At 35.7% G+C, this 19,106-nt stretch overlaps 1 protein-coding gene across 2 annotated transcripts in view; it reads left to right on the forward strand.

The window, feature by feature from the left end:
- ZFPM2 (zinc finger protein, FOG family member 2) overlaps window positions 1-19,106 on the forward strand; it is a 302,041-nt gene that overhangs the window by 40,652 nt on the left and 242,283 nt on the right. Inside the window, exon 2 of one of the 2 annotated variants that reach the window (XM_079300936.1) lies at window positions 14,349-14,507. The exons of the other annotated variant lie outside the window; for it this stretch is intronic. Within the exon in view, the coding sequence (XP_079157062.1) occupies window positions 14,349-14,507 (159 nt within the window). The remainder of the gene's footprint in view (window positions 1-14,348; window positions 14,508-19,106) is intronic. 2 annotated transcript variants of the gene reach the window in all.

The raw sequence follows: 19,106 nt of genomic DNA on the forward strand, positions 1-19,106 counted from the left end.
AAAGGAAAACAAAGTGTAGAAGAAAACTATTAACAGGTAAAAATTAATGTCTGCTTTAGCCTGTCATTCCATGGACTTATTTTCTTATGCTGCTTTAAATATTTTCAAGTTCTCCAGCATGAACTGGGAAGAGAACCCACAATTCTTTTTTCTCAATCTTCATCCACAGGAGTAGCAATATAACGTAATACATGGTGACATTTCATGTTATTGCAGGCTCTAGATGTTTTAGTAATGTCTCTTCTATAAACATGTCCATCTTGAAAATCTAATTATTTTTGAAACAGTTTTTGTGACCATATGGCCTGACAGTGTTATGCAGCCTGTGACAAGCAGTGCAGAGAACTGCTTTTTGGTGTCTCCATCTGCATTATTAACTATGGTTAACCATTTTTATCAATATTGCTATTATATCTTGCACTTTGATTTCAAACCTCTTCTTATAATTCTTGAAATTGACACTTTTTAATAGTACAAGGTTGTCTGTCTGTCTGTAATGAGTAACATCCTCCTTAGCCCCTACCTTAGTCCTGGATACTTGTATTCCAAAGTGTTATGGATTCCTGCTCTTTTTTCAGAGCTCTCTGACGTGTGACAGTCTCATGTAATATTTGCTGTCATTTGCCTTTTTGATCCCTACGAAGCAGAAACTATATGCTGAATTCATGCTGTATTCAGTTCTGCTCACCTTAGTACTGGAAGATGTAAGGAGGAGCAGAGAAGGGTGCTCAGAGGATCAAGCAGTGAGATATCTGAGTAACTCTTAGACTGTAGTGTGTGAGGAAGATTAAATTGTAAGAACACTTGCCTTTTAGTAAGGTGATAATTTAAAGGGTCATGACAAAAGGCTGTTAGTATTTGAAGGTATAAACATCTGAAAAAACATGTCTTTAGAACTTGAGTTATAATGAAGAGGGATAAATTGAAACTGAAAAATTTTTCTGTGAGCATTAAGCAAAATGCTCCAAGTGACTTCTTTTTCATTAAGGAGCAGTTTTTCTGAGGAAGATGTGTAAAAGCAGCATCTTGGTCTTTAAAACTGGAACAGGCAAAGAATGAGAGTATCAGAGGATCAGTTCTGTGTTTCCAGGGCAGAAGTGGCATGGAATTTGGCTTTCCTACAAGCCAAGTTAAGTGGTACCAAATTTAGTTAACTAAGCATTATTGTTCTATGAATACTGTGTGCAACATTAACCAAAGTACTGCATTGGATTTGGTGTGATTGCTAAGCATACTGTGCCATGTGCTTCTGCATGTAGGAGGAATGGGAAGAGTGATTTGTGACAAGCTTAGGGTAGAGCAGCAGCAGACAGGAGAAATGCAGTTATGGTGTAAAACTAAGGAGAAGATGGAGTGTAGAGCTTGTCTTTTATACAGTCAAACCCTGCAGGACCCAGATGCAGAAGTATTGATTGTGTTGGTGGGTCCTTGTAGCTGTGCCCTCAGTGCTGCAAATGGTTTCATCGAATTAAAAGCTCACTAGAACACTTGTGATAGTTTTGATAGTTTTGGAGGAATTCAAGGATATTCTTCTTATATTTGTTTCCTTTTAAGTCTATTTGATGCAGGGGTTGGAAGCCTAGAATATACCAGAGTACTCCAGAGAGCTCTACTGGGTTTGGATCCTGGTAAGACAGTACAAGAAGATGTGCAGCATTTCCTGATATTAACACTGAATCACTTCTGTTTGAGGTTGGAAGAGACCTCTGGAAGTCCTCTTGTCCAACCCCCTCTTCACACAGGGTCACTCAGATCAGAGAGATGTGCTAGTAACTATGGCAAGAGATTTTTAAATGGGGAATTATTTACTGGAGAGTACTCTGAAAAATCTGATTTGTTTTTCATTAAGGAGAACTACATTTGTCTAGCAGTCTTTTGGGGAAAAGAGTTTCAGTTTATTTTGTGGATTAGTTCTTTAGTCATATTTTGACATTATTTCATGATAAACCAGTAACAATTTTACATAATTGTCACTTTTTTGCATCATAAAATGATACAACCTTACAGTAGCTAGAAATGTTTTAACATGTTAATACAGACAGGAAACGTATGTTGTAAGAATACTGAAATGTTTTGGTAAGTTATGCCATGTGTAAGGATTTAAAATAAAAAAATTTCAGACTAAAATTTATTAGCAGTGAATATGTCAAAGATTAATAAAAAACAAGAATGAAAAATTGGGCTAAAGCATATAGAATAATATTCCAACCATTTTTTATTTTTTTTTAACAGTGTCTTCCTGTACCACTTTTCAAAGTATTTAGACTCATGGGAAATTTTTATAAGTGTGTGTTTCATCACTTAAGGTGTTTCTAAATATTTAGAAGCCAATTTACTATGGAAATCAATATTTCATATTCAGTTTCTTAATTTTCTTTTTGGTCAACCTTAGAAATTTAAGATTTTTCAGAGTATTCTGCAAATTTTTTAGAAAAGAATGCTGCAAAGACATGCAGCTGTATTAGCTGAGCATCAAAAATCTTATTTGTAGTGTAGTGTTTTAGTTGTAGAGTGGATCTGGCACTTCAATGAATATGCAGGTGTTTGCCTCTTTAAGTGATAGAAAATAAAATATAACTCTTCTGGATTTCATTCCTAACAGGAAAAAATTTGCTAATCCAAAACATAAGGCAGTCAAGGATATTTTGATAATCAAATTATATTAGTAGTAAAGCCAGTAAACTTCTCCAGTGAGTAAATTTGCTGAGAAGATTTAGCCTGGAATAAGATTACCTCATCTGAGTTTGGCATCGAGAACAAGATATTAGGAGGGTTAAATTTATAGGCAAAAAAATGTTTTCAGAACTATTTGCTACGAAAAAAAGAAAGAGGAGATGGGTTATCAACTCATCATTGCCAAAGCATCCAATTGTATTATTCCATAAGTTGGTTCAGCAAAACAACAATCATGATAAGAGGAGAGAAGAATGAATTCTTGTTTTGATTTCATGCTTATTGCTTTGAGATTTGCATAGTCTCATAATAACACTTACCAGCCATCTGGTTTCCAGAGGAAAAAACTTTCTCCTACTGAAAAGGCGAGGACATAACATGCACCATTTAAAAGCTCATTGTCTGGAAATGACATAATGACTTTCTGTTTTCAAATTATTAATTAGTGATTAACTGAGAAAACCAGCAGGTTATGCCAACTCTAGGGGACATACAATACATTTTGTGCAACCTTACGATTCCTACCAATGAGAAATCAAATTCAAGTAGAAGGAAAGTGAGCAAGGATATTAAAGAGCTCAAGTACATTATAACATGCAGTTCTAATTTATTTTAAAATATTTAGCTTGCTTGTTTGTATTTTGGGGTTTATATGCATGAATGTATATAGATAAATAAATGGCCTGTAAATTTTGTCATTCAATAAATCCCACTCTGTATGTGACCTAGACTACAATATCATTAAATTACATATTCCTGAGATGTGATAATAAAAGTCAAGTTTTTTTCATGGTTTTTGTAAGATGTATATGATGGTAAAGATTAATAGTCCATTATATTTTAGTTAACAAAATAAGTGCTGTAGTACTTTAATTTGAAGAATCTTTAAAAAATCCACACACAAAATGCACCCTTAAAATGTTACCCTTATGATACATTATAGTAAATTATACCAGGTGTTATTATAATTAGTCATAAATGACTGCTTAGTGGAAAAAAAAAAAAAGATCTGAATATCCACAGAAAAATAATTGTACATAAATATTTTTTTGCTGTGGGTTCTCAGGTTGGGATTGTTGTACATGGGGGGCACTTTGCTAGTGCCCAGTTTTTGGTTTGTTGTGGCTAAATACAACATGAAATAAATAAATACAAATAGAATAATTTTAGTCTACTTCACTTTTTTTTCAGATTGTTTTTTGTTGTAATATGCTCTTAATTTACAATCTGAATTATTTTATAATCTGATCTAAGTATTTAGTTCTAATTTGAGAGCCTTCAGTTTTGTTCTGCATATCAATGAACTCCCATGATGGGATTAAAAATAGCAAATCCTCCGTAGGTGTTTAAAATTCAAGGCTCTAAGAATCCAAGTGCACCCTCAGCAAGTTTGAGGGAGGAGTGGCTGATAAATCTGAAGTCTGTGCTGCCATTCAGTGAGATTTGGGCAGGCTGGAGTTGGGTGGAGAGACACCTAATGATGTCTAACAGAGACAGGTACAGGGTCCTGCACCTGGGGAGGAACAACCCCCTGCAGCAGCACAGGCTGCTGGAAGCAGCTCTGTGGGAAAGGACCTGGGAGTCCCAGGAGAACCAGGTGTCCATGATCCAGAAGTGTGTTCTGGATCTGGTGTTTCCTGGGGTGCATCAGGAAAGCATTGCCAGCAGGGTGAGGAGGTGATCCTGCCCTCTGCTCAGCCCTAGTGAGGAACATCTGGAGTGCTGTGTCCAGTTCTGGGCTCACCGCTCAGGAAAAGCAAAGAACAAGGGGAGAGGGTCCAGTAGGAGAGCTGAGGAGATGCTGAGGGGGCTGGAGCACCTCATTTATGGGGAAAGGCAGGGTGAGCTGGGCTGTTACTCTGGAGAAGACTGAGAGGGAGAGGGGAATCTTTTCAAAGCATACAAATGTCTTAAGGGCAGGTGTTGAGAGGATGGGGCCTTACCCTTACTGCTCAGTGCTTCCCACTGACATGATAAAAGCAGCAAAGGACACAAACTGAAACCCAGGAAGTTTCATCTAAATGTGAAGAAAAGCAGCTTTACTTTGTGGATGACTGAGCACTGAAACAGACTTCCAGAGATGTTGTGGAGTCCCCTTCTCTGTAGATATTCACAATCCCAAGCAGGTGAACCTGCTTTAGCAAGTTGTATTATTGTCAAATTAAAAGAACCTCTATAAGCTAAATTACCATGAATTCTAGTACATGTCTGTGAGACAAAGATCATAATGTTTGTGGTTTAGTTAACTCCTAACTTCTCAGCTTCTCTTTCCTGATACTTTAGAACTGGCAGTCACTTTAAGCATGGTGGGTTTTTTCATGTGTGTCTGTTATATCACCCACTGTGCATATTTTTAACTGTGTTGTTGTGCAATGAATCAGTTCAGGTGTGTTGCCTTTTTATTGAGGTCTAACCTAAATTGGCACTGAATTCTACACACAGAACTTGGGTCATGTTAATAAAGATTGAATTTGGGCTGTCTTCAGGGGCTTCTTTCTCTGCAGTATTCTCAGTTTCATTTGTATAAGCAAACAACACAGTTGAAAAAAGCAATAGTAGTTTCAAGAGAAATAGTAACTGGAGAGAGAGGTCGTGGGTTCACTACTGATTTCTGGACCTAAAAAGTCCAGATTACTTTTTTCTGCTTTTTTGATTTAATTGCACAATGATGTACAGAGATGAGAGACCCGTTTCCATCTGAGGAAATGCAGCTAGAAACAAAAGATGAACAGGAATAATCTGCAGCTACATAAAAACTTAGAAAATATTAAATAAACAGAAGAAAAAAGACCCCCTTATTTTCTGCAGCAGTATAGAGTGTCTTTGCTGGATGAGAAAAATGTGAGTATTTTGTCTTGAAACTGGGGATGTAAAATTACAGCGGGTAATGAGTATGTATTCCTCTGATCCCTTAATGTACTTGATGTGAGGTTCCTCTTTCATCGTAGCTAACATGCTGGCCATTAAATACACTGCAGCAGCATCATTAGTGGCTTCAAAGTGCTCCTACTTGCTTCACATTTTTCTCTCCAGCAGGTGAGTGAGAACAGTGATTAGCAAATACCAGTATGTGTCACTCACTACACGTGTGATTGCCAGTGAGGTCCTGTGTTTGGGGTAAGGGCAGCACTGGAGTTGGAAGCAGAGTGAACTTTTGCTGCTTTCATGGCTCTGAAAAGCTTTCAGCTCCACATATCACTTGGCTGTGTGTAAGATAAAACTCATCCTGTTTGGGGTGTGGTGCTGGGAGCTGCTTTGCTGCAGCAGTGTGTGGGGAAGGAGATGGGCTGTAGGGAAAGGTGTCCTGAGAAACGAGCAGTGTGTTCCCTGCATGGCTGAAGTTCTGAATGGTGAGATTTGGACATGGAAACAGAGTCCTCTCACTCGCGAGTATCAGTTTGCTCTGACTGGAGGAAAGGATTTGCTGAAAATTTCTGGATCCTGAATCCTCAGAGGATTTCCCTGGACTGTTTAGAGCAGCATACCATAGACATTGTATGACAGGTGTTGGTGTAGATGTGTCTATTCCCTGTTCTCTTAGGCTGAGTTTTTAAAAACCCTACAGTAGTACAACAAACTGAAAAGAGAGCCTAGGTAGTGTTCTAAACTTGCACCTTTAATTTTTATCTACTTTGTTGTAAGATGCAAGATGAGGGATTTTTATTTTATTAGAAAAATTAATATCAATTCTTAAAATACTTTACCTGTAAAAAACAATATGAACATGTTAAGAAAAAAAGGCATACCCTGTTTTCTTTTTACATTTAATTTCAGGGAAGGACACAGAATTAACAAGCCATCTTCTTACACAAGTGGTGATTTTTTTAAATATTTTTTTTAAGCCTGTAAATTTAAATATGAACATCATACTTATCTAGTTAAAACAATACACAAGAACTGGAAAATATTTTCATCAACAGGAGCTGTGTATCGTGGGGTAAATTATATTGCCAGTATTTTGAATCAGATTACCACTAGTTTCAAAATTTGTTTTGTAAAATTTAGCAGATAGGAATCATACATAAATAAATGATGGGTTTAAAAATGACAAAATATATCATAATTCAGGGAAAAATGCTTCAGGGGTAATATTTCTATGTAAGGAAGCAAGAAATGTTCCTTGTTTACTCCGTTAAATTTAAGAAAACTACTGATAAACTACCATTGTAAAATTATTCCTAGCATGAAAAGTTATCTAAAAGCATCACAAATGCTTCTCTGAGAGCTTTATGTCCAGCTTGCTGTTTGCTTTGTAGGCTTTAGTTTAAAATTCTCCTCAGGAAAATTGGAAATTGGTGCACTCTGGTACTGTGGTAGTTCTCTCTTGCTGCTGTGCTTTTTGTAGGGTGCTGAGTCACAATACTCATCTTGATCTTTGTTCTTCTCTTTCTCCTCCTGTATCAGCAGAAATACACAGAGCAGCATCTGCTGTGGAGCATCTGCTGTGCAGCTGTTACAAGTGTAGGTAGAATTAAGACATGTATTTTGGCATGAGCCCCTGCTTGAAAACTGAGGTCTGATATTTAACTGCAAAGGTCTCACAGTTCATGTTCTGTGCCCACTTGCACTCTATTTTTTGAAATTAATGTCTCCCTAAGCATATTTTCAATGGTTCCTTTTTCATCATTTCACTTTTATTGATTGGAAATATTCTGGCCTTGGCTCTAAGAGCAAACTGACCATGGGCACTGTCAATTTTGTGGTGGCCTCTTGGATAATGGTAGGAGAAAAGAAGACAAGAGGATAAATGAAAGTGAAGTTCCAAATTACTGGAACATTTAAAGGTCTTTGAAAAGTTCATATACAAGCACAGTTAATGCTGTCGTGCACCGAAGTGCCAAAAGACCTAGCAGTGAAGAATATTAATCTACTTTAATAAAATCAAAGGGTTCATTTTTTTTTTTTTTTGGTAAAGAAATAATTTGAATAAAATTTGACCCTTTCTACAATAGTCTGTGGGTCAAATTGAACCTACTATTAAAATTCTCTAATATCTTTCTTGTATTACCATTTCAAAACTCAATTTAAATATTCACAGAGCTCCTTTTTTAATAAACTTAACAAAATTCAGGTAATTTCCTTCAACTTTCTTGATTGAAGGAAGGCAGCAGGTACAGATATAAAAAGATGTACAGCTACAAGCAAAACCTGAAATCAATTATATATAAGAAATAACATAACACATGGAAAGAAATTAATCAAAAGGAAAAAATTCTGCTATATGATTTTCTTGGTCTGCTACCTGCAGGCAAGGAACGTAAATGAAAAAAAAAAAAAATCAGCATTCTTCTTACAGATAAGGGGAAAATTAATAAAAATGTTTCCTTCCTACCAGATCCCCTGATGCAACTTATGTTAAAAGTGAGTGGCTGCAGGAAGAACTTACATGTTTAAAAATAACTTTTTTTTTCCTACGGAAATATACTTTTATACCTTTTTCTTGCTGTTAAGTTCAATTGCATCAGGTTGGTATAGATTTATGGTGCCTAAAAACTGTTTCTTTTCCTTTCCCTTTCCCTCTATTAAGTTTGTCACTGAATCATGGTCATATAGTTTCTCCCAGTTTGAAAGTGAGAAATGTTTCATTCTGCTTGGGTGCCCCAATGAAGATGTAAGGAATTGCTTACAAATTGCAGAAATCTTCCAATCTGGACAAAAGTTCTGAAGTTCAGCCAATTTGCTAAACAGACTGGGGAGGATCAATGTGCACAGGCAGCACTGCATCTCTTAAATATAGTGCAAAATGAAATAGGAATGCCATAAATATCTTAGTTAAGATAAATAACTAATAAACTCAGTGGACCAAAAAGGACAGAGAAGTTTCTAAGTCCTATATGGAAAACTTCCCAAGAGGAAGAGAACTATGAATTATCATATGGTGTCTCCCATTGCCATACTTTAAATGAAATAAATGGAACCCTCTCTTGTATTTTTAGTATTCCTGACTGAATTTTTAGAAAAAAAATTCTCTACAATGTAAATTAATGGGAAGTGTTTGCCTGCTGCTTGTCTTAAGTAATCGGTTCTGCTTCGAAGGAATGTTCATGTTGAAACAGGAGATAAATGGATTGATTTTTCTGAAGCTTTTCTCTCTGTAATCAGAGAGCATCACATACGTAGGTCTTACCATAAGCTAAGGATAATCTGTATGTGGCAGCATGTTTTCCTAGGAAGTACTGAATGGATCCCACAGAACATGGAGAATGTCTGATGTTGATCCAGTGAATTTCAGGCTTCTGATTTATTGAAGTTGTTACTGTTTAATGCTGCTACTACTAATTATACTCATTAACCTCTCCCCAGCCACTCACTGTCAAGTATTGTAGGCTTTCTGAGGCATTCTTAATTTGTTAAGGGAACTGATTTATGTTGCTGCAGTGGGAATGTAGGAGAATATTGGTAGGTGAGAAGGAAGCTAACCACTTCACATTTTCATGAGATAATTATTTCAATGATACTTTTCTACTATAGTATACATGCATTTTAAGTGCAAAACACTGGACAGGAAAGCATATTAAGCACGTGTTTAATTTGAGTGTGCATTTAAGTGGTTTCATTAGTGCAAAGTCTGATGAATTTGACTATGAGAAATTATTACAGAACTTATCCAGTTTAATGTTATTGAATTTCAATTATTTCATTACAGTTATAGTACCATAAAACTGGAGTCAAGCATTGATGTATCAGGACTAATGTGCTCAAAGGGTTCGATGCTCAGATTTGTGTTAAGAGGAGTGTTTATTGTAGAAAAAGTGTCTTTTGTTAAGTGAGTGTAAATCCTTTTCTGATAGTTCATTCTCACACTCTTATGTGTTATTAAAATTATTGCAGTGGTGGTTTTGTTTTGTTAAACGTGGCCTGTCCTTTTAAGTGCTGAGGTAGCATCTGTTACTGTGTTGGGATTGCCACTGTCTGTGTGCTTGAATCTGTATGTTTGCATTTACAGGAAAGTATATGATATTTTAGGAATATTTATTTAGCATTTGATAATAGTGCTAAAAAAATATGTCCTTGAGTGCCTGTAAATCTGGTACAAATTAGGGAGCACAGCTCAGATTTCCCCACACTGTGCTGGCAAGTGGCCTCAATCAGAAGTAATTTTCTCCATGAAGGCACATGCAGCTCACTCCTCAGCCTCTCCTCAGTGGATACTGTTATTTGTATCAAATTATAAGTGGTGGTTTGTCAAAGTGGACTACTGTGTCCACTAAGCCATACAGATTTCTGCCACATTGACTATTTCGTTGCTGTCACTAGTTGTACTGTTTTCTACTCTGTCATTTGTGTCAGCTGTTTGCAAAAGGAGTTGAGATTTGTGTTCATGCCAATAAATATTCATGAATTGGAGTAAGTACCAAGTGAGTAAGTAAAATATTCAACTCCTCTAAATTCTCTGTATACAACAATGATTGTTTGCTCATTTTATAAAAGAAAAAGGTTTCTTTAGGGCTTCATGCAAAATACAGAATAATAGAGACTTAATTTGCCTCAAATTAATGTACCCCCGTTTAAGATTAGAAATTGAGGTTTTACCTACTGTGATTGGGAATTCTTAAGTATTCATCATTATCTAGCTAATCTGAAGCATTTCAGAATGACCTTTCCTTATATTGCATCACATTTTTTTCAAACTGCTAATAGGAAAAGAATTGCTGAAATGAGAAGACAAACATCTAGACTATCTCTGGAATTAACTATTCATCTAAATTCTTAAACTGCTTAAGTTTGAAATTTTACTGCTTTAATTATTAAAGAGTCTAATCATATCTCAGAGCTGTTTGTTGTCAGATCACAATGACACTCAGATGAATTTCTGTAGTAGCAATTTTTGGATTTTCATTGCTCTGTCATTATGGCTACTGGCTTTAAAGTCACACTTAATCAGCAGTTATTGAAAAGGATTTTTCAGTAGAACAGGATGGGACCTCAACCCTGGCCCAGTTGAAATAAAAGTAGATGTAATTCATGTTGTGCCACAAGTACTTAATAACATGATTAGTTTAAGTAATGAGAGTAATACTATTAAATTAAATCAACAGTTTAAAAGAAATGCAGAAGGTAAAGCATGGTACTAAAGTAATTGGCTAACCTATGTTTGGACTGTTGAAGGTAATATATGAACATAATAACAATAGGGAGAAAAAAGCACTATCACAGAAAACAGTTGAAAGAAACTCTATTGTTATAAAATACATTTAAGTATTTTAAATCAGGTAAGAAGTTGCATTAGCTTTTGTGCATGTTGTTACCTAGATAAAGGAGTTAGTCAATGCTGATAACCTACCTGTAAGTCTTCAAACCAGATAAATTCTTAGTTCTCTAGCTGATGTAATTTACTGGTACCAGCTAGAGGTTTTTGCTGGCATATGAGCAAATCAGGCAAACATAAGCCTGTTAATGTTTTTGCATTTGTCAAGAATATTTAGTTCCATATACTCTTTATTGTGAGATTCTGAAAATGTGTTTATATTTGTTTGTTTATGTGTAAGTAATTAAAGTATCAAGAATAGAGAATTTACTCTGTATTTCCTTGTAATGGCTTTGGACTTTAGTGTTTTTTTTAACCCACTGTATGTTTGAGTAATAATTAGAAATGGCTGCAGAAATGATTTGAAACTGAGAATTACTTAGTTTTGATCTTATTCTTGGGATCTTATTCATGTTGAGCAATGACTTACTCTTTAGTTAGTTATCAGTTACAATATTCCAGCTCTGGTCATGACATGAGCTGAATGTATTTTGACATTTAAATAATGAAAGACAGCCCAATGTGCATAGGACAGCATTTGTCCCAATGATCAGGTTGTAGATGGGTGAATTAGACAAGGCAGCAGTTGTCTAAAACCTAGAAAAATATTTATGCATTGATGCTCTAACCAGCAATTGTCATTGCTGGTGTCTGGGACACAGGATCTGGTGCCAGTCCCTATTGGGTGATGCTCTGGTGTGTCTGTATGCACCTGGATAAACTTTGCTGGGTTTTGTACATGGGCTGCACGTGCAGGGCAAAGCCTGATGTAGATGCAGCACACCTCTGATCTCCTTGGGATGTGACAACCTTTACATTTATGTTTGCAAATCCTTGGACGTGTAACTTTAGGAAATGTTGCATACCTGTTTGTACATAGAACATATCTGTAGTAGCAGTAGTCAGTATTTTTTTAGGTTAAGATTGATTTAAAAAATAAAGTCCTGGCCCACAAAATGACAGGGATTTGAACCAGCACTGATTAGCTGGTGTGTGCATTGTATTTCTTCTCCTTTCTTGGAAGGAGTATCAATGGAAATTATGAAATGTGTTTCCATGACTGCTGCAAATGAAAGCATAGCAACTGGATTTCTGTTCTTTTCCTAATTAACATACAGTGATGATTAGCTTGCTGATTACGTATTGGTGACCTGATCAAATAAACTGGTTTAACATCTAGAAACAGACCTAAATGTCATGTATACATGCCAATTGCATTACTTGCAGGTAAATTGCTTTTGCTGTATTTTGTGACACGTTGTAAAAGTCAATAACAAAGAGCTAGTCATTCAGCAGGAAATTGACTTCCACTGAAAATGTTGGCTGAAGTTTAAATTTTTTCCTCAGATTTAAAATATTTGGAATATTTATTAGGCTTATAGCTGCACTTTAAATGAAGCAAAATAGGGTATTAATACATTTTTATTTGAGGCAAAAATTTACATTTCCCTAAAAAAGCATATTTTTTCCTAGTTTATTTATCCAGGCGCTACTAGGGGTGCACACCAGTAAATGGCTCTATGACACTGTCACAACTTAATAATCAAATGAAATTTGAGTAGTATTTCTGATAGGTTTTGCAGAGCCCCTTGTGCTTTTATTTCCTGAACCTGGGCACACGTGAGGTGCCTGGAGTGCCCATGCTCAGCTGCAGTGCACTGCTCCAGCGTGTGCTCTGCTTTGTTCTCTCTCTGTACAGTGCCACAGCCACTCTTCACTCCCTGTGCATATGCACTTGCTGGATTTTTTCCCAGCATGGCTGGAAGGTGCAATTAACAGTAATGGATACTTTGATAGTGAGAATCTTTATTTCTTCAGCCATAATAATAGCCCCTGATTTTAGGAGCTATATTGTTGAATGACAGCTACTGTTGGCGAGTATGTGTCTACAAAAGTGGGCTCATTTGGTCAGACCCTCAGCTGGCACAGAGGGTCATATTTCCATGAAAGATAGTAACTATATTAATTTATGGAATCCCAGCTGGGAATCTCAATCAATTTCAATAAAAAGTAACCATCATATTCCTCTGAAGCAAGAATTACACAACCTAGCCTAAAGTGAATTTTGCTGTTTTAATAAATGTAGGTAGTCACTGGTTCATAATAAATTACATAAAATTAGAGTGTAGTCAATATTTGATTTCTTTAAGAATTTATTCCTTCCTTTTCATTGAACACAACAGAATCATTTATATATTCTATCTCAGCATGATAGATTATATAGGAATAGTGTATTTAATACCGTAAAACTATCATATAAATACAAATCACATTTTTTTTCATTAGCTAGCTCGCTTTCATTTTGAAGAAGAAATACGCAGTCAATTATAAATGAGGCCGTGCTTTCATTGGAGAGTGAAATACGTAATTTTTTTCAAGGCTCAACCATGTATAATGAAATCTCTCTTTTGAAATCCAGTCTTAAGATGGATTTTCAAACATACTGACATTTAATAAAATCTTTGTTAAATTAAAATATGTTCAGCTATTTCAAATCTCTATTTAAATCTAGGGTGAAATTCTACATCCTGCACAAGAGATGTCTTTAGCAAATAGTTACTATTAACCAATGATTTTGTAGTGTGTGTATATAAGAAAGGTTTTAATTTTTGAGCATATTCTAATTGGTAACTTTGGTGTTATGTGTTATAATCTGACTGGTGTGGTCTCTTTGAGAGCATCTGTAGCAGTAATATCTCTAGGTAACTAGAAGAAAAGTCAAAGACCTCAAACTACCATTTAAAATTCAAACTCATGCCCTGTTTCTGTAACTAGTTTATGTTTTGTAGCCCTGGGCTGGCAGTTTACCAGGACATTTTTTGTCCTCTGTGAAATGAATAAATAGTCTCTTGAGTCCTGTCCATTGACTGAGAATCTGTTAAAGGGTCTGGTGTGAATGATCATGGATACCATCAGGGGCCAGCTGAAGCAAAATAGCAGAATAAGCTGAAGTTTGTGCTGTCAAAACCTTTGTAGTATTTCTCTGTTGTCAGTACTTTTAATTTGATTAACAAAGCCTGTAAAAGAACATTTTAAGTACTGTAATTCAGCATCAAAAACAATCACTGACAAACAAGAGAAAGCTCTTCACTGTTTATGTTGTTTCACAAATACAGCTTTGATTTCAGCTGTTAAAACTGTCTGAATTTAATAGTAGAGCCCAATGAATAATGAAAATCCCCCATGTGTGAGTATTATTAATACATACTATTACAAACACTTTGCATATTGTGATTTGAAGTCATCAGGAAAACTCACTTTCAATTTCCATTTCCATAAAATGTTATTTGTCCAATTCTATTAAATGCTGAACACAGCTGTGAAAGGAAAAACTAGCTAAAGAATGCCAGTTAAAAGTTCACTAAGGTTTTATTTCACATTGTCCTGTTAGATGGTTTTGCCACAGTGTCCCTGATTCTTTTTTAAGGGCCCCTTGAAGATGCCACTGAGGATGAAGAAGAAGAGTGCCTGTCTGAGGAAAATGATACTATCTCAAAAGAAGACTTTCCATTGGAGGAAAGCTTTTCTGCAGAGTTTGAGCCTGAAAATCTGAGCTGTGAAGAAGTGGAATACTTTTGTAATAAAGGTAATCATTGTAGCCAAACTCTTGAGAGAATACTGGCCAAACTTTGTCCAATTGGTCAAAGAGATTTTTTGGTTTAAAATTTACAAAAAGCCACATTAATGCTACCTTAAAAACAGGATAAAAAGTCACTTGTGAAATTAAGTCTGATAAGGGATAAATATTTAGTTATATTGAAATACACTTTTCAGGGACATGAATCATCTTGCCTTAATGCTTTCCTCCTAGTGTTATTTTCTAGTATTTTCTAGTATTATTTATTAGTGTCTAGTCTAGTATTATAATTAGTTATTTTCTAGTATTATTTAACTGTGGAGAACAGGCCCCAGAACTCAATTATTATCAGATCTGAAGCTAGCAATGCAGTATGTCTGTTCATTGCTTCCCTGACTAAGAAACATTGCTAGGAAAACAGATTGTGTCTATAGATTTTAGGATTAAAATAGAGCTTACTATAGACTTTATTATGCACAGTAGAAAACCAGTGATTTGTGAAAGGGTAACTTTTGAAGTTTCACATACCTTTTTGGTGCACTTGGTACTTGCAAATTATTGAAGATTGAGGTGTTTTAGCATAAGACACACCAATCCATTCTTCTTCTTCAGTTTGCAAGGTTGTGCTGCTTCCCAGTCAGCTGGCAGAAAAACAGACTATTGTTATTTAGAACATTGAATTAACCTTGTTCATGCTGGATATCCACTTGATTGCTTTATTGTTTGTCTTCTGCAGGTAAGGATGCCTAGCAAATAGCTCAAGTTGTTATGGTGATTTTCTTCTGTTAGTCCTCAAATCCCTCAGGCAATAGGATGTTGATGGTTTCTCTGTCTTTCTGTTCTTTCCCAGATACTGACATACATTTTCTCATGATAACTTGATATGCTTCTGGTATTGTATTATTTTCATCTGTCTTGGACAAAGTTGAATAAATCTGTTTGACAAGTCAAGTGTTCTGACTGCAGAATATTAGTTCTTCCTTGAGAGTCTTCAGTCATCAGTGGCAAAGCCTTTACAATGCACTTTCTGTATATCCTCTATGTAGGTTCTTGATGCTTAATAAATCAACCTAAGAGTCAAAACAGTCTAATCCATAGTTTGGATTAGAATCCACAGCTGCTACAAATATTACTGTGAGGAGACCCCATATCATCAATAGGTTCTTTACAAATAAGTTACAACTTTACAAATAAGTTACAACTGCAATTGTAACTGATTGTAATAAATACTACAGTTACTTTGGGTTCACTGGTTCATATGCCTTTCAGACATCATTTTCCTTTGCTGGGAAAAAGTACTCCTCCTGTTCTGGGCAGTACTAAATAAATATTTAAAGCACTATTTGCATAATTGTTATACTGTTGTCTCTTGAATTCCTCCTGTGAGCAGTGGAATGCTATGTCCCACTATTAGTTCATATCATATCAGTTTAAATTAGGTACCTCTCTGTACTTAATGCATTTCCAGGGCTTACCAGCGGAAAATACCATGGTTTTAGGTGAAATCAGGATTTTTTTTTATTTTTATAGCTATCAATATTGCAACTTTACATTGAATTTCAATTTCTCTTGGTTCTTCTCTTTAAATAATCACATCTCTCAGGGAAATCACTGAATGCAGGCCATTATATTAATGATCAGGCATCAAATGGGAATACATTTAAATATGAATCTTGATTATCTCGATTATATATATTTTTTAAGGACATCTGCTGATTATTCAGGCTAAATACCTTTTGACTTCTCAGAAGTTTGTGTGTTGTTATATAAAAATGTTAAGTCTCTCCAGTGCAACTGCTGCAGAAGAAGAGTTGAAAAGATGATTTCTAAGGATCACGGGGCACATAAAATTTTTAATCTACCTCCAGCTGAGGCAGTGAGACAAAAAGTCTCACTTTGAAGCAAATTGGGAATCTCCCTGGAAAAGGATGGAATGGGAGACTGGAAATGTGTTGGGTTTTTATTATTGTCTCAACTCCTGTTGAATATCTTACTTCTTCAGGGTCATGTCTTAAGTGTCATTAGCATGAACCCACCTATGTTTCTCTGAAGATAAATGCTAAGAAGACAAAACTAATCTGGAAAGCAAACAGTTTTTCTTTTGCGTCCTTTTCTTAGTGGAAGGTTTTTTGCCTTATATATAATAAATGCTAAAAATTACACTAATTCTTACTTTTTTTTTTTTGTTTGTTTTTGTTTTGTTTTGTTTTGTTTACCATGAATCTGTTAAGAATTCATACCCTTTTGTTTTTCTGTGTAGCACTTCAGTATTGAAATTAAAAGATTGTATGAGAAATAAGCTTTTCTTTTTTTTTTTTTCCTTTTTTTTTTTTTTAACATCATGAATGAGAAGTCATTATGAAAATGAAAAAGCATGAAAATGAGATGTGTACCAAATAGGTTAGAGAACAAATAAAGGCAGTCTAATTTCTGTTTTGGGAGCCTGACACTTGATTTTTCTTCTGCTCTTTGATAGTATTAGCAGCCTGTAAATGGCAAGTATTTCCTAATCAGGGAAAAGGAAGTGTAGATCTGTGTTTTCTCATGAAACAGGTTTCCTTTTCCCAGAAACGTATCAGAACTGGCATGGGAATCCATTATGCTGTCTCTGAATTCTGCCCTTGCTAGCAAGGACCATTAATGTTTTAGAAAGTAAAGGTGTTTTCCTGGATATAAATTTTATCTGTCCTGTCTCCCTATTTCCCTCCCCTGGGGTTTCTTCCCAGCTGACCCAGAGCAAGAGGACAAATGAGTAGCGGGGATTCCTGCAAGAATCAAGAGGCATGGGGAACAAGTGGCACAGCTGTTGGGGAGGAGGTGTTTGTGAGGCTTCATCCATGGTATGTTTTTCATACTTACCCAGCTCTGTAAATTCAAGTACCACCTAAAACCAGGGGCTTTTTGCTGTACAAATTAGGTACTGAAGGCAAAAATTTACTGAAGTCACAGCTAATTTTGAGGAATGAGAATAGAGGATTTACAGGTTCACAACTTGGTAACTTTGGCTTCTTGAAGAGATTTTCCTGTCAAACTGTGCCTGATGGTATTATAGCAGAGAACAGGACCTTACTGTCCAAATTGCAAGCAGGAACCTTTATGAAGCCATGCTTGTCATTCCCATCTTATTTGGATTTGTGGGACAGATTCAGCAGAATAGTTTCCAGAATTAGAAGGTGAAAGCTTCTGCAAAGTGTGAAGCAAATTAATCACATTGATTGAGCTACATGTCATTTTACAACTTCTCCGTTTTCAAAATTTTGATTCTGCTCTTACTTTTCCCTTCTCCTTTTGCTCACTAATGGCTTTTACAACAATGAGTCTGGGAAATTCCTCCTCTCCCACACTTCTGCAGTACTACAAAATTAACTTTGCTCCATGTGACTGTTCCTACGTGGTCTTCATTTACACTCAAATGTGAAGAGGTGAACAATGGTTTAAGCATGTAAATATTCAAAGCTGAAAGGGAAAAGCTAACCTGCTATTTGTCAGGGATTGCTTTAAGCTTCCAACTATGATTTTTTTAACCTTTTGGATGAAGAGCTTCATAACTGATGGCAGTTAAGATTTTGTATTTGTTTGCAGTTTTGACAGTGAGATTAGGAGAAAGAGTATTTTGGAAACAGGATAGTGGTGTTCTACTACAAATCTGTACTGATCTCTATGTTTGAAGTAGAAACAAAAAACTTTGTAGATAGTAGCCTTGATGATAGTGCTTTACATTTTGTCAGTTTGAAAACAGCTTTTGAAACTTGCTGTTTATGTTTGGTTACTACAAATTACTGTACTGCCAATAAAGAGGATATCTGATGATGCTGTCCACACAAAGACTGTATTAGCCTGGAATCTCTCTTGCTGAATATTTTTTTAATCAGTGGGCATCTGGAATCAGAGTTTGTATCAGATTAATTCAGATTAAATTCAGATGTAGAAAATTTATTACTTAAATGTCAGTATTTCAACAGTCTGTCTCCCATGCAGAACAGGGATAGGCTGGATTTGGAAGCCAGAGGATGGGACATGAAGATTAAGTTTTGTCTACTGTAGGTTAGAATTAGAAAATAAGGTGATGCTAAAAGAGTGAGAAGTGTGATAGGGCTAATAATTGCAGAAGGACAGATAGAAGGAAGAGAAAAATAACAGAACAATACAAAGGCCAAGTTAGGGGTGATGGGGTGAAAATCAAAGTTCTGAATCAAGATTATTTGGGAAGTAGTTTGTAGTTGATTTTCTAGTCTCTTACTGCTGTCATCATGCCCAGATACCCTCAGGAAAAATAAAAATAAAGTTCTTGTCTGTTACTTAGAAAGTTTGCTATGCTCATATGGTGAAATCTTTTACTCTCTGTAAACAGGAAGGAGAATAGGAGCCTTGATGATTTGATAGTGGTGCTAACTGGCTAAAAAAATTACAGCTCCTTCTGTCCTTCCTAGCAGAAGTGTTCAATGAGGGTTTAACTTTCAAAGGAAAACTATCTTAGGAAATAAGAGAGATCACTTGAGGTTAGTAGCTAGATAAGAAGCTGTGTTCACAGAAGGAAAGAGGCGAGAGAAGAAAATGGAGGAGATTTATAATCAAAACAGCAAATGTTGGACTGTTGCCAGAAGAAGG

Source organism: Erithacus rubecula (genome assembly GCF_903797595.1).
Source record: "Erithacus rubecula genome assembly, chromosome: 3".
Classification (NCBI taxonomy): domain Eukaryota; kingdom Metazoa; phylum Chordata; class Aves; order Passeriformes; family Muscicapidae; genus Erithacus; species Erithacus rubecula.